Genomic DNA, 16,527 nt, shown 5'->3' with positions numbered 1-16,527 from the left:
TGATGATCGCCATAAGGAAAAATACCCATTCACTTCATTGTAAGTGTGATCTCGGAGTTGGTATATTTAAGTAGCAGGGGGTGTGGGGGGTGCAGGACGGCAAAAAAAGTTTGTTTTTTTTAATTACATTTCGATGTTACGATGTTTCATGCATATGGTCTCAGCCATATGCGGTTCGATGTTCTGGCAGTTCGACAATCTGAAGTGAACTCATATTACTGAAGGTAGTCTAAACTTCATTAGACTGACACTAAAAGCACCGACTGCAAAAAGTCTTAAAAAAAAGACCAACACCATAAAGTGTATGCTCCAAGGCACACCCTCAGACTATGCAAAAAGAAGCTACCATGTATTGCAGTCAGGTAGCCCTCTGCATGTCACACCCCCTGCTAATTATATACACTTAACTCTTGAGATCACACAATCCCTGGGGAAGGGGCGTATTCCTCAACCCTGAAGACTGTCGATTTCACATACCTGTTGACCACATGTTTTGTTGACCAAAATGGGTCAACAAAACAAAAATCAACATTGGGGAGTTTTGCTGATTATGAGCACTCCTATATATCAGAATTAGTGCTGGATAATTTTCTTGACAGGGTTAGCCAGAGTATCAGTTTCTTAGATTTTACCATCTTGGGTAAAGGGAATGAAGTTAATTTCCTTGACGTTAGTTTGGTCTGGGATCCTGTTTCTTTCAAGTTTTCTTCCAACATTCACAGAAAGAGTACCTTTTGCACCAACTACTTAAGACTTCTCTAGCCAGCATCCTTCTTTCATGAAGAGGAATATAGTTAAGGGGCAGTGTGTGTGACTTAGCCGGATTGTGAGCGAGGATGATGTTTTCCTTAAAGAGTCTATTTCTTAAATGGTTATTTTTACAAAAACATTACTCAGAAGAATTAGTTAATGACATCCTCACTGATATTATTGTTCACAGGCAAAACAAATATCCTCCCATCCTTAAATCTGGTTTCAGCCCTAAATCACAGGTTCCTCGAATGACCATTCCAGATTCCCACTTCCCATCTCGCTTGATGGAGGGACTATTAGAGAGATATTGTCTGAGAACTGGGGAATTATTAACAGTAGTCCAAATTTGGAAAGAATCTTGGGTCTCAGTCCTAGCGTTTGCTTTAGAAAGAATGTGTCCCGGAAGTTAGTTTTTGAAAAGAACACCCTTTCGATTACCAGCCTCCCTTCCCAGGGTACAGGTATGTTCTGCTGTGGCAAGTGTATGTGCTGCCCTTTCATTGTTCAAGGGGATGTTTTCTGTTTACAAAACCCCAAACTAGAGATTCAGTTTCAAGAAGCTTTTAATTGTAACTCCATGAATACAGTCTACCTTGCAGTATGTGACTGTTCCCAAAGCGTTTTATGTGGGCAAAACCACAAGGAAATTAAGTGATCATATTAAAGAATACAGACAAGCACTTAGAAAGAGAGACATTAAGAATGGTTTAGCTGAACTCGCTTTTAATACTACACAGTGCAATACTTTCCATTTTGTGGTTTTTGAACTTGTTTCTTTGCCTTTTGGTGACTGCAATCCCCTTCTGGAAGTTAAAGAATTAAGATGGCAAGTTAAATTACAGGCAGACACACCCCTGAACTCAATGGGAACCTTAATGTTAGAAGCATCCTTAACTAGATTAGATAGGGAGGACACACCCCCTCCAGAATGTTACATTTTTTTCCCACTAGTTCTTATTTCATTCCACCATTATTCTGATGAAGTTCGACTGCTTAACACTATTTTAACAAACAGAAGTGCTTAATATTTTCATATTTTACAGACTGTTTTGGATTCTATCTTGTGGATTGTTTGTATCGAAGTAGTTTTTAATGAAGAAGGAATTTCTGATTTGAACTATTGGTCTCAGTCTCCTTATTGTGCCACCTTCCGAGGTATTTTATTTGTTATAGAGTGGAGTTTTGCCTCAAAGACTGTGGACTGTTTTCCTGAGTTTTATATATATATATATATATATGTATATATATATATATATATATATATATATATATATATATATGTACACACACACACACACACACACACACACACACACATATATATGTGTGTGTGTGTGTGTGTGTGTGTGTGTGTGTGTGTGTGTGTGTGTATGAGGAGAGAGATGGACACTAGCTCCAAACATTGCTGGATATTATTTCTTAACTTCCTGACACTGTTAAATACAGAGCTGTAGTTTTTGGTTTTAGTGGTTAATTTAATTTATTAGTCAGCATTGAGCTTCCTACTGGTTCAATTATACTCTTTACTGGTTTGATTAAGTGAGCTTTAAAGTAGATAAAATGCATCTTTTTATACACATTAAGTAATTTATTTATTTTGTCATATAGTTATACAGGTATTCCACCATAAAGGTTTGTTTTTAAATTTCTCATTATATTTTGTGCAGATAAGGACTGCCTTATCAATGCAACTATTTAATTAGGAGCAAAAATCAGAGGCACTGGCAGTGGCTTTATCAATGAGATCCATCATTGGAGAATTGCAGCAGAACTCATTTAGGCAATCCAGTAACTAAAGATGGTTTGCATTCGAGAAGCCCCTAAATATAGGGGTAGTAGCAGTGGTGGTGATGGACAGGTTGACAGACGATATCAGACAGGAGTCCCTGTGGACTATCATGTTTGCAGATGACATTGTGATCTGTAGTGAGAGTAGGGAACGGGTGGAGGAGACTCTGGAGAGGTGAAGATTTGCTTTAGAGAGAAGAGGAATGAAGGTCAGCAGGACTAAGACAAAATATATGTGTGTGAATGAGAGGGAGGACAGAAGAATGGTGAGGATGCAGGGAGTAGAGGTGAGTTTAAGTACTTGGGATCAACAGTTCAGAGTAATGGTGAGTGTGGAAGAGAGGTGAAGAAGAGAGTACAGGCAGGATGGAGTGGGTGGAGAAGAGTGTCAGGAGTGATTTGTGACAAACGAGTACCAGTAAGAGTGAAAGGGAAGGTCTACAAGAGGGTAGTGAGACCAGCTACGTTATATAGGTTGGAGACAGTGGCATTGACAAAAAGGCAGGAGTCAGAGCTTGACGTGACAGAGTTGAAGATGTTAAGATTTGCACTGGGTGTGACGAGGATGGACAGGATTAGGAATAAGTATATTAGAGGGTCAGCCCAGGTTGGAAGGTTTGGAGACAAAGCCAGAGAGGCAAGATTACATTGGTTTGGACATGTGCTGAGGAGGGATGCAGAGTATATTGGGAAAAAGATGCTAAGGATGAAGCTACCAGGTAACAGGAAAGGAGGAAGGCCTAAGATAAGGTTTATGGATGTGGTGAGAGAGGACATGCAGGCGGTTGGTGTGACAGAGCAAAATCCAGATCACAGGAAGAAATGGAAACAGATGATCTGCTGTGGCGACCCCTAACGGGAGCAGCCGAAAGAAGAAGAAGAAGAAGCAGCGGAAATACCAGCAGTTTTAAAGGAAATTGTCACCGAGTTACGGGCGGATGATATGTATGGAGGTGTGCCAGAAGCGGCCATATTTGTGAGGACAATATCAAGGGTATTGGGATCCCTTGCAAGATGGTTAAGTATTTGTCCAGGTTGGTATTTATAATGTCAAGGAAATGTTGGGCAATTGAGAGTGTAGGTCAACCACTTTACAGATGGATAGTTGAAGTCCTCCAGAGGAAAGGTGTTATGTTTATTGTGGATTTCAGTAAAGAGGTATTAAGATAGCAATCTCACTTGGAAGGTGACCTACAGAGGGTGATTTTCATGTCAGATATGGTTTCCTAAGGAACCTTTTGTGAGGTGACGGTATCCTTGACAAATACCCATGATTGCCGGTAGGTCTGAAAACATGATGAGCAGTAAATCCAAGAAAAGAGGGAATGATTTTATTGCACTGAAAGTTTGTCTCTGTAGCTGCACATGACTGAATGTGATGAAGTGACAGGAGAGCCTCAAGTTCAGACAATTTTATGTTACAAATCCTATTCTTGGGTACAATCACATTGACTAGTTCTAAATTAGAATTTATTAGACTGGCTTGATTAGTTAATAGACTGTCTACAAAAACACTATATGGGCAACAAAGGCTTTAGCCAGAATGCAATTTCTGGCAAAACATGAAGGATTACCAGACATCCTGTTCCTAAGCTGGCACGTGTTAGATCCCACAGAATTATGCCGGATATACAACCAATTATTAACATCAATTGCTCTGTTTTTGAATTCTAGCATCACTCTGAGTGACTGAAGAATGTCTGTCTTCTGTGTCCTTCCACCTCTAACAAATGCATCAAATAGACTAATCTGAGATGGCACACTTTTCAAGGTAGGCATTCTACTACAAATTACATCTGGTCATTTTCTTACCAGTCCCCTTCTGACTCCACTCCCATGTCAGTTAACACAGTTGTGTCTGCGAAGTTCCTTCTTGAATCTACAAACAATGGGTTTACTCCTGTGGTTGTTACTGTTGAATTGAGGATTTCTTATTAAAAAATGTAAATCATTTTAAGGCAGTTGGACTTTATGTTCTGTACTGAACAGAATGAATTCAGAGAGCAGGAAAAGCTGAAATCACAGTGGAATTTTGGTGTTACTAAAGCTACACTGCTTTTGTGTTTCCTTCTTATTCTTTGTTTTGACAGGAGCATGATTTCAGCACCTTGATTTAGTCATTCTTGAGTACTTGATTTATCCCATACAAGTTCAGGAGAAGCGGTTATGTGCAAACTTGTGAGGATGCCCCCTGTGCTCGTTTCGGGGGGGGGGGGTGTAGCACCAGGACATATTAGATAGACTGTGCATCTCTCGCCTTGCTTGGCAACACATGAAGCCACATTATTTGATGGAGTTTGCTGTTGGGATAAGGAGTTTGCTACAACTGCAAGCCTGACTAGGAAGTACAGAAAATGGTGTAGGTGTCTGTGTGTTTGTTTGTATGTATACTGAAGAAGGTCCACTATTATTATCAAGAAAACCTTATAGACAAAATAACACCAAAATATGAAACCCACAGAGGAAGATCAGTTTCTTATTGCAAGGTTTATTATTAAATTAAAGAAAAAAATGCTCCATGCCAAATAGATAAAGGGTCAATAATACCCTAAATGAGTATTCAGTAGAGGTGACAAACAGATAAACGGGATTATACCTTGTGGACAGAGTGCCTGAACAACTACGGATGGAAATTTGCAATATTTCCAGGAGGTGGCTACAAAAGTATGCCAACAAGAAAAATAAAAGTTTATGAAAGCATAATGGCGGTCTGTGGAGGCTTCAGACTTGGTCAAGGAAATATGGACATTAAAAGACAATGCAGATAGGAAAAAGTGTCAAACTGAATGCAGAGATTCAGAGAACTGAAAAAAGAAATAAGGAGGCATATCTAAATAAGCAGCTCAAAGAAGGCGAAGAGGATAGCAGAACTGGAAAGTCAAAAGATCTCTTTAAGACGGCATTATTAATTGAAACATCTAGTTAAAAATGGGCATAATAACAAAAAAGAGGCGGCAGGAATATGCAGAAGAATATAAGAAGGACCTTGTCATTACTATTATACAAGGTAAACACTCTGATCTACACATACACCCTCGAGAAAATGGGCCCTAGCAAGCCTGGATAATAAAGGAAGTAATGGTATTTCAGCTGAATTGTTCAAAGTGATGCTGTCACACTGTTGCCTGCAATCTATCAAAAAATTTGGAAGGCATGACAGTGGCCATTGGATTAGAACTATATTCCAGTCTTAAAAAATGGCAATGATCTTCACATACTCAAACGAACCTGATGTTGCTACATTTAATGTTACCGTCTTTCCCCAAAACGGATTTCTTAAAGGCCAACAGGTGCGGTCTTCGTTTTATTAGTCAGCATTCTCATCACTGTTTAAACTTGCTAAGACATAACAAAATGTCTGTCTGACGGAGGATGCAATAAACGATAGTGATGTTGAAAAAGAACCACAGGAAGCAGTTAGCTCCGTGGTTATCGTATAATACAGCAGGTTATTTTCTACTAACTGCTATATTATTCTTTATTTAACATATAAAAAGTACAAGGTACAGCAACACATCATCTTAGTAGATGAACCATTTACATTCGTATTTCACACTGAAGGATCTGTGTAGATGCTGTCATTTCACTCCTTTGTATTACATACTCACGTTTAAGGATTTTTCTTGCAAGATTAAATGCAATGCAAATAAAGTAGTAAGGAGAATTTATATATACAAAAAGGTAGACACAAGATTAAATGTGCTAGAATGCAGGTTGAAAATGATATGTTCATGTATGGCTTACCTTAACTTCAGGGTACAGTGCATAACAGGACAGTTCAAATCTGATCTGATCATTCCCCTGGGTAGAAAAGAAATTAAAATATTTACATGAAACAGATGCATCCTTTGCTTTCTTTTATGTTAATGTGTGTTTGCCTATGTCTTAAGTGGTAATTTAATAAAGGTGTTAAAAAAGACAAATCTAAATATTAAAAAAAAAAAAAAGACGTTTTCTCATAAAATTGCTGTTACAAACATCTCACAGGAACTACACACGTCTTAGAAAACCAGTAGAAAACAAGAGGAAATGTCCAATATTTCTTGTAACATTTATGTTAAATGTCTACACTGTAAATAAAAAATGATACTAAAATTAAATACTACTACTTTATGCTACACTGGCATTATTAGTCATTTTAATTAATTAACTGACAAAACAGAACCAAATCAAAACAATTCTGAAAATAAATCTTATCTAAGAAATCTATTTCCTCATACTTGTCAGTGCAATGTAAAACACATTTCCCTTGTCATTTTCTTAAACTCAAAGCCTTTTATAATCTGCTTTGTGCTAAGGCACCTCAGGGGAGCTCTGTAGCCCAGAATTAGTTTCTTTTTTATCACAGTCTAACCAAAGAGATATTAACACTGACAATGCATCTGACCACCGTCCCTAAACATATGTCTGAACAATAAAGTATTAGACCCATTATACCTAAAAATATGTCTGAATAAGAAAGTATCAGACCCATTAATACCTAAAAATATGTCTGAATAAGAAAGTATCAGACCCATTATACCTAAAAATATGTCTGAATAAGAAAGTATCACACCGATTATACCTAAAAATATGTCTGAATAAGAAAGTATCACACCCATTATACCTAAATAAATGTCTGAAAAAGAAAGTATCAGATCCATTATCCCTTAAAATATATGTCTGAACAAGAAAGTATCAGACCCACCCCTAAAAATATGTCTGAACAAGAAAGTATCAGACCCATATTCATAAATGCTGATTTTGTGAAGTTAATCAAGAAAAACATTTTGGTGGCTGGGATACTCTGATGATGTAAGATAAATATTCATCAATGCAGAATGAAAAATGACACAATTCAGGAGATAAAATAAGCGGCATGTCTCTTTCAGTCTCAGAACAAACAGGCAACCAATTATGGAGTCACACAACACAGATTTTTTTAAAGAAACTGTAAGATATTAATTTACAGACCAGTACACAAAACATGAAGCTAATGTTGAGTGGTACAGAAAAAAAAGGGATATTAAAAGACAAAGTGTTATCTTTAAAAATTAGGGCAAGGGGGTTTAGTGAGCATCAGGATTTTAAATGTTTTAGTTTCATGCTGTGGGTGACTGTTTTAAAGGAGATCAAAACTGATATATTTACAAGAAACATATCAGATTACACTAACTGAAAAAAAATTACAGTGAAACAGTAGGATAAAACAAAAAAGAAAGTCACATTTTTTGTTGAGGGGCTATGCATAAGTGGTTCTGAAACAAAAAACTGGGGATATATCGGATGGAGACCTAAGAAGGGAGACTGATACTTCTGCAAATCCGTCGATAACTAATGTGAATGAATTGCTGAGTGGCAGGAGTATTTTTGCTGTCTTTCGTAAAGTACAGGATTTCCCCTTTCTTCCTGTACCTGCATGACTTTTCAAACCTGTTCAGTAGTCCAAGCAGGTAGGGAAAAAGGTAATAGCAGAATACAACAGAAATATGGTCATATTACATTACTTCCTTTGGGAGACAAAGCTGGTAACTTCCAAAAAGATGAGAAATCCAATTAGAAATACAAGAGGACATATTAATAATTTGTTTCACTAAACTTATAAAACATTTTGTCAGCAAATTAAACAGCTAAACAAATTGTGTTGTCAGCAAGGGTTTTAACTCTGTTTCGTCAGTTAGATGGGACAATACGCAGGCTGCCATTGATTTATAACTTGTTTGCCAGTTTATCAATTTCAAAATTGTGTTTAAAGATAAAGAAAAATGTCTACGCATCTAATATTTTAGAGTCAGATTATGTTATAAACCACTAGAACACCCTTCAATTTAAGTATTTGTTAGATATGTGAATAAGATTTGCAAGCAGGTAGTTTTAATAAATATGATAAATTTACAAATATAACAAAAATGAGAGTATTAAACAAAATGAAAAATAAAGATATATGTGCATGTTAAGCAGACTGGGGGGTTGAAAGTGTAATACAAGGTGAAAATTATTGTGTTGTGACTTTAAACAAATGTATTAAGAAACATAAGAAGTTGTTTTGTCTTCTATGCAATGAACAGGAAGAAAATACAATTAAAAAAGTTTCCTTAGGGGGATTCTCTTCTTGGAATTCCCAAAATTCATAAATGTCTACAATTTCTGTTTTTAAACTACAGAGTGCACATATGGCTATTTCTTACAAGCAACTGGTAACTACTTGCATAATATATTAAAGTCTTTAATATATACTACATATTTTTCAGAGATCTAATTATTTCTAGAAGGTGAAAGTGAGATTTATATTAATTTTCAGAATAAGTTTATTTTTGGATTAGTAGGCCTTTACAGTAATATTACACATGAAAAAAGGATTAATGGCATGAGATGGTTGGTACAGTCAAACGGCAGATTTGATTCTTGTATTAGTGAAATGTTATAGTCATTAATAACTCACATTTTATTTTCAGTGTGTAGTCAGGCACTCCAGCCATGGTGGTTACAGTGGTATCGTTGTTGCCATACAGCAAGAGGTTCTCCCGTTCGATTCTCGGCTGGAGTGCCTTCTGTGTGGAGTCTGCATGTCCTCCCCGTGGTCGAGTGATGTTCTAAAGACATGCGTAGAATGAGCGTGCCTTCGCTGAAGGCTGGGCGTCGAGCTGGCACCTCAGCACCCGTTAAAAAAATCTATTGCCAATCATTAGCGGACCAGAGTTCCGCTGTGGCGACCCCTAACCAGGAAAAGCCAAAAGAAGAACAGAACAGTCAGGCACTCTATCATGCCAATGGGTGTCTAGGAGCAATAAAAGATCCTAACCTTCCACAGAATGATGACTAGTGTCCCTGGATTTTGCCTTTCCCTCCTGGTGTTTCGAATGGTAGGAGTAGAAAGAAACAAATGGGTCAAATGAGAACATGCTTGTGTGTGTTTGGTGGTGGTGGTGGTGGGGGGGGGGTGACAAGAGGGACCAATACAAAATATATATAAAAGGGTCTTGCTTAACTAAAAGGTTACTTTAATTGGTGCAAAAGCTGTGATAAAGACCTTATTTAGGCAGAAATGTACAGCTAAGTTTTGCTTATACTCTTTACCATAGCTGTCAAAAACGGAACACGTGAAGCAAAAACAATCCCTCTGTGAAAATTACAAAATGCCTATACTTAGATCTGCTGGCAGATGCAACATTATAGGGTTACTCCAAATCCTTCAGTATTGTTAGCCAGTCTGTGTTTCTATACACTATGTGTCAGCAAACTCAATGCATCAAAGGATGGAGGACATTCAGTCACAGAAGGGAGAGATAGCACCATTCACAACTTTAAATCTACATTCATTTATGGATTCATAAGACAAATTTCTGTTTTAAGACTGACACTTTGAGACTGCATGTATGAAAAAATAACCAAAGTAATGAAAAAAGGGCATGTACCAGGCAAATTTCTAATACACGTGCCTGATGCATCTAATATTGTGTATCGTGAGATGTTCACACAAATATTTTGTGAAGAGTTTCTACATTGTCTGCTACAGCTTTCAACAGTCATAAAACTGACCTAGTTTAAATGCATCGGGCTGTAGTACTTAATAAATGGTTATAAATAACAGCTGGAATCCTTTATTTCTGAGCAAAGAATGACGTGCATACCCAGTAATTAGTGACTAACCTTTCATTTTCTTAGCAAATTAACAATCTTACATCCTTAAGTAAATAAATAGTGTGCTTGTCTTCTCTGTAATTTTAATGTAACCTGTAAACTTTTCACCATTGTATTATATCATTGCTCATTTTGGCCTCTTAACTGTTCAGAGTTTTGCAGACTGTCCAGATATCTGCCTCATATTTTTGGTCAGTTACTCATAAATTTTGTATTTTTTATGGCAAATCACTGTGGACTGAAGCCACTACATAATGACATATATTTGCATTTCAGATTTAATATCTTTCAGAAAAAAATGCATGCTAACACAAATCCTGTTATTTTAGCAACTTTAAACTTGTAAAAGCCATATTTAAAATCTGTCCCTACACAGGAACTACAGCGAAGGTCTTTCAGTTTATAGAGGGAATACAAAACTGGAAGGGGAGGACGTTAACAAGGTGGGTGGGATTGTTAGAACCTCATTAATGATGTCACAAAAAGGGAGGTGATTAGCTAAGTGGGTGGCATTGTTTTCAGCGTCGGTCTGAGACAGAAATGTGATTTTAGTAACGAGATAATGGTAATATATTAAGAAAAAAATCACTGCTCATTATGTCAAAATGAAAATAGAAATGACAATTGCACACATTAAACAATGTTAGGTTTAACTGTCTCTCAAACAAGGATAAACAAAAGACAATGTGAGCATGGGTTACAGTTCTCCTAAAGATAGCTACAGGTTACAATGTATAATTATTCAAATTGTGGATTGCACATATGACTTGAAGGTCAACCGCATAGAATTAACAATCTACAGAGCAAACAAACAAAAAAATCATCATGCTTTTTCAGAGACAAAGCTGTCAAATTGGGAAAAAGTTTGCACTTTGAGAAAACATGATTCAGCTGCCCTTAAATCTGGTATGGGTTTATATACAATGGACATAAAGTTCATTGTCTGCTGGTCCAGAAGGAAAATGAAAGTTATGTATTTATAGTATGGTTAGACCTTCATGAGCCGTGCAACCTCGGGACTGGTTAGCTGCAGATTAACAGTTGTTCTTCACTTTTAAGACTCTCAAAAGCTCTGAACTCCTCCCCTAGCTCCCATGATGCACCACAATTCTTTCTACATCAAGTCTGCTCCAAAGGCACAAAGGACTCACTGACTAAAAGGGCCGTCCTACAGATCACAGCAAAGAAAACAGTTTTAAATGGAAAGGGATAATTTGTCAGTGTTATGAAAGTAGACAGATGTGGATTATGAAGGACTAAATTTATGGTAAGTACACACTTTAAAATAAAAATAAATATAACCAGCTAAACACGGCAGAATAAACTGATCAAACTTTAATCGGTTCATAGGTTCATACTAGGCTATCTGCCCTAAGGCATTTATAAGCCTAGCCAGAATGTGTTTGGCTTTCGCCACCCATTTTAAATTTATTTTGCTATGCCCTTTTTTGTGGTTAGTATACTGTGCCTCTGTCTAACAGTGACACTGAAGTGATACCCGGGGTAAACCTATGATCCTCCCATCCACTCATCAAGATTCCTCTTGAAGAGAGTCAATGAGGGACTCTGCCTAATCTGGACTGGGATTTTATTCCAGAGTGAAGGGAGCCTCTGGGTTATGAATCTGTCCCTCCAGCATGTCCAATTTATTTCAGTGCTGAGGTTCAAGTCTCTCGAGCGTGTAGCTCGATGGGATTTGGATTTTCTGAGGTGCAGCATGTCCATTAATTCCGGGTTGGACATGGCTTTATACGTCAGGCACAGATCGCCTCTGAAAAGGCGGTATGCCACTGAGTACAGCTGAAGATTCTTTAACCGGGCAGCATATGGCATCTGTTTGAGCCCTTTGATCCTCTTGGTGAGGTACTTTTGGGGTCTTTCCAGTTGCTGCAGGTGTCTGGTAAGGTACATCCCAAAAGGGGCATTGTACTCAATTATGGGCCTGATGAGGGATGAGTAAAGAGGCACGATGACCTCCCCTGATCTAGATGTGAATCCCTTCATGATAAGGTGGGCTATATAAAATGTTTTTCTAACCACTTTGGCCACGTGGTTGTCAAATGAGAGATTGCTATCAACTTGGGTCCCCAGGTCCTAATTACTTCTTCTGTACTTAATGGATTACCACCTATGTGGTAATTTGTGGGCACTTTGTTTTTGCCAAAAGGGATGACTATACACTTTTTGGCATTTAGCTTGAGGCCATGGCTCTGGCACCAGTTGTCTGTTTCTATGAGGCCCTTTTGGAGGATGCTTGTGTCGGCTGGCGAGTCGATTATGGCGCCCAGTTTGCAGTCATCTCGGAACCTGGTCAGCCACAGTCCTTCCGTGTTGGCCTGTACCTCCAAGAAATATATACCGAACAAGAGAGGTCCCAGGACTGAGCCTTGTGGGACACCACTTGTAACTGGTTTGGAGTCTGACATGGCTCCAGCAATTCTAACCATGTGGGTTCTGTCCTTGAGCCAGTTTGCAATCCATCTAGTAACATAGGGGTTTATATTTAAGCTGGTGAGCTTATCTATAATGCCCGAGTGGGGTATTGTATCGAAGGCTTTTGCGAGGTCCAGGTAGGCTGTGTGGACCACCTTCCCTCGTCAATGGCCTTGGTGACTGTTTCAAAGAAATCAACCAGGTTTAAGAGGCAGGATCTGCCCTTAACAAAGCCGAACTGGGAAGGATCCAGTGTCTGTAGGTCCCCAATATCTTTATTTATGAGGTCCATGATGATCCTTTCCATAGCTTTGCAGACCAAGCTAGTCAGGCTTATGGGGCGATAGTTTCCAGGATCCGTTGAGGCACCACCTTTATGGAGAGGGACCACTGTTACTGTACGCCACTCTTTGGGCACATATCCTGTAGTAAGGCTGGGATTGAACAGTAGTTTTATGTTTGGGTTTAGCTCTTCTTGGAGCTCATGTAGGACACAGCCCGGGACACCGTCTGGTCCCACTGATGCTGTGTTTTTTGCTTTGGAGAGGGCGGCTCTTACCTGAGCATCTGAGATGTCAGGGGGGCAGCACTCTGCTGGGATAGATATTTGCCCTTTTGGTGGGGAGGGGGGGGGAGAAGTTTGCGCTGAACCTGTCAGCTAGGATGTTGGCAATGTCTGTGGGTACAGTGTATTTTTTGTCATTTTGGACTAATTCTGAGCATATCTGGGAATTACCACCCAGGTTCCTAACATAACTAAAGAAAGCCTCGTGATTATCCTTAGTGTCCTGTGCAATTTTTCTCTCGAAGCTGGCCTTAGACAATTTTATGAGTACCCGTAGTTTTTTGCTAATACTGATCAGTGATGCCTTCCCTTTTTGGGATTTTGCTCTATCATTTAGTAGCTTCCTCCTTCTATTGTATAGTTTGTTTATGGCTGGGGTCCACCAGACAGGACATCTGCCTTTGGAGGATTGGGTCTTGGTTTTATTTGGGATCGCATGATCCATGCATTCCTGAAGGTGTTCATAGAATGCGTAGAATAGAATTAATAAAAATAAAAACAAATAAAATGTATTCAGCAATGGTAAGTGCTTTCACACTATAACAGTGCTTCCTCAGACCAGCAATAAAATTTCAAGACTCAACTTATATTAGCTCATCAGTTAATGCTTCAAGAGTCTGGATTTCAATTTAGTCCTTAATAGAACATTGACATTCAGTCCTTAGCCTTACATCACTCTCACTTTCTCTCACTGCAAAGTTGTAAAACAAGAAAACAAAAGGTGTGATCACTACTAGTAGACATCACATGTTTAGATGAAGCACTCTTAGTGTCACATCACAGTCTAAGCACCGGCCTGATCCCAGCTGAATGGAAAAAGGCCACCTTTCCTATCCTCTTGCACAAAAGTGGTGCTTCCACTGTCCCCAGGAACTACAGACCTATTAGCCTGACTAGCCTTAACTGCAAGGCCATGGAGCAAATCACCATGGACCTTATCAACAAAGACATAGGTAATCTCCAAACACTTGATCCTACTCAGTTTGGGTTTGTCAAAGGGAAATTATGCCTGTTAAACCTGGTGGACTTCTTTGAGACAGCCACTAAGGCCCTGGATGAGGAGAAATCTGTGCACACAGCCTACCTATACTTAGACAAGGCTTTTGACACTATAACCCACTCAGGCATCATTGACAAACTCACCCAAATAGGTATCAACCATTATTTCATTAGGTGGGTCACTGGCTGCCTCACTGATAGAACCCATACAGTTAAAAATCGGAGAATCCGCCTTCAAAAGCAGACCCATAACCAGTGGTGTTCCACTGGGATCAGTCCTGGGACTTCTACTGTTCAGAATCTATTTCTCTGAAGTACAAGCTAAAACTAAAGGCATATGGCTGACAAAATTTGCTGATGACTGCAAACTGGGAGCAGTCATAGAATCTCCAAACAATGTCTACATCCTTCAAGAGGGTCTTACACAAACAAATGATTGGTGCCAAAGTCATGGCCTTAAACTCATTGTAAAAAAGTGTATCATCATCCCTTTCAGTAAGAGCGATGTTCCTGTTATCCACCACATCAATAACACCCTAAGTATGCACTCAGTGGTGAGAGACCTGGGCACACAGGTTGACAGCAACTTTACCTTTGCTCACCATGTCTTCACAGTGGTAAGAAGGCAATCTATATTGCTCATCTCATAAATAAGGGCACTGCCTGCAGACAAAAAGAAGTTACAACCTCCTTGTACTCTTCCCTCATCAGACCAATAACTGGGTAAAATGCCCCTTTTGGTATGTACTTTTCCAAGCACCTGCAGCAATTGGAGAGACCACAAAGGTTCCTCACAAGGAAAATTCAAGGTCTTCAGCATCTGTCCTATGTGAATTGTCTGAAATCACTGTCACTTTATAATGTTTCATACTTACCACTCAGAGGTGATCTCTGCCTTGCATATAAGGCAATCTTTCACCCTGTTTTATTGGAAATGTTGCATATCCGCAAGTGAAATGGTACATAGGTTGCAAGCTCTAAAGGCCTTAACCTGGTTATGTGACATTAACAGAACCTGCTAGAGGGATAGATTTGTCTCCCAGAGGTTACCACACCTCCGGAACACACCCACTTCATGTCAAGCAGAGCATCTGATTAGCCCTTTTCAAATGCAATCTGGATGTTTGGTTGGGTAACCATAAGTTCACCCTGGGTGTTCCACCTGTGTCCCTCTTGGACAGGGGCAATAGGTGGGGAATGTAGAAATAATGGTAAAACTTGGCTAGGCTTGTAAGGGCCCTAGGGTCATTAGCCTAGAAACCTCCTATCATCTTATGATCCTGCCCTCAAGGACTTCACTACATCTTAGGCATGATTTACATAGGAGCACATTGCCTCACTGCCTGTGTCAGTGTATAGTGTATATGCCTCAGTCCCTAGCAGTAAGAGAAGTGCTGTCTTGTTTGGTAAAAATACAATTTTAGTTTTTAGTTTTGATGTAATAACTTATCACACCTATATTTCAGACATTAATTTCACTCTTTCTCCTTAAACTGACAGTGTCAAGTCAATGACTCTGGGTATCAATATATAAAAGGCCATATGCCAAGTTCCTTTTGAGAGTTCATGACATAATTATTAAGAGAATACATAACAATCAGGTAACAAATGTATTCTGTAGGTGCAATTCCACCCTTAAGAACTTAAACACAGATTAGTGCTGAATTTGACCCTACATCTTCAACCGCTTCGGGTCAAGAAGTTTGAGCCACTATCTGTTAAAAATATATATGTTCCTGAGCTTGTGTAGCTCAGCTGGATGTAAAAGATCCCATGACATTTATTGTAAAGAGTAGGGAAGCTCCCTGGTGTCCTGGCCAAGTTTCCCCTGGTCAGTAAGATTACCACCTTGGATATCCACTGAAAAAAAGGCCATTGGCCTAGTGGGATTAACCCAATCAGCAAAGTGTGAATAAGTAATAAACGTAAAGAAAGCCAAGTATAATGCAACTTGACAGCTTAGTACTTTCTAGTAACCATGTAGGTTTACTGGCGAACACTGTCAATAATACATAGTTAGAGCTGTAAAAGCTGTTGGACGTAAAATTTGGAAATTCAGTTATAATCTATAGTTTGTTTTTAAGTGAATAGAGTTAATTTAACAATGTACTCTTCTAATTTCTGTGTGCCAAGTAATGATTTTGAAACATGCTTTCACTTTTTCTTTTTACTCCTGCATTAATATTTCAACTTCTGGATAATGTCATTTTCAATGACAAATAAAATGCTATGCTATAAAGACAACAATATTTATTCATGCATTGTATATTTGCCATTCTGTGAAAAAATAAAATATGCATGCCTGTTGAAAAATGATTCTAAAGGCATCACGCATTAGAGAGGCAGTGAAATTATAATAAAATAACTGT

General features: G+C 38.6%; 1 protein-coding gene across 1 annotated transcript in view; it reads right to left on the bottom strand.

Annotated features, from left to right (window-relative positions):
* The window catches only part of ASS1 (argininosuccinate synthase 1), a 681,159-nt gene that overhangs the window by 524,246 nt on the left and 140,386 nt on the right, over window positions 1-16,527 (bottom strand). The window contains exon 6 of the mRNA XM_044057968.1: window positions 6,286-6,342. Coding sequence (XP_043913903.1) covers window positions 6,286-6,342 — 57 coding nt within the window. The remainder of the gene's footprint in view (window positions 1-6,285; window positions 6,343-16,527) is intronic.

Source organism: Protopterus annectens, chromosome 16.part0, assembly GCF_019279795.1.
Source record: "Protopterus annectens isolate FY-2018-M chromosome 16.part0, PAN1.0, whole genome shotgun sequence".
NCBI lineage: Eukaryota > Metazoa > Chordata > Ceratodontiformes > Protopteridae > Protopterus > Protopterus annectens.
This window is presented reverse-complemented; position numbering and strand designations above follow the sequence as displayed.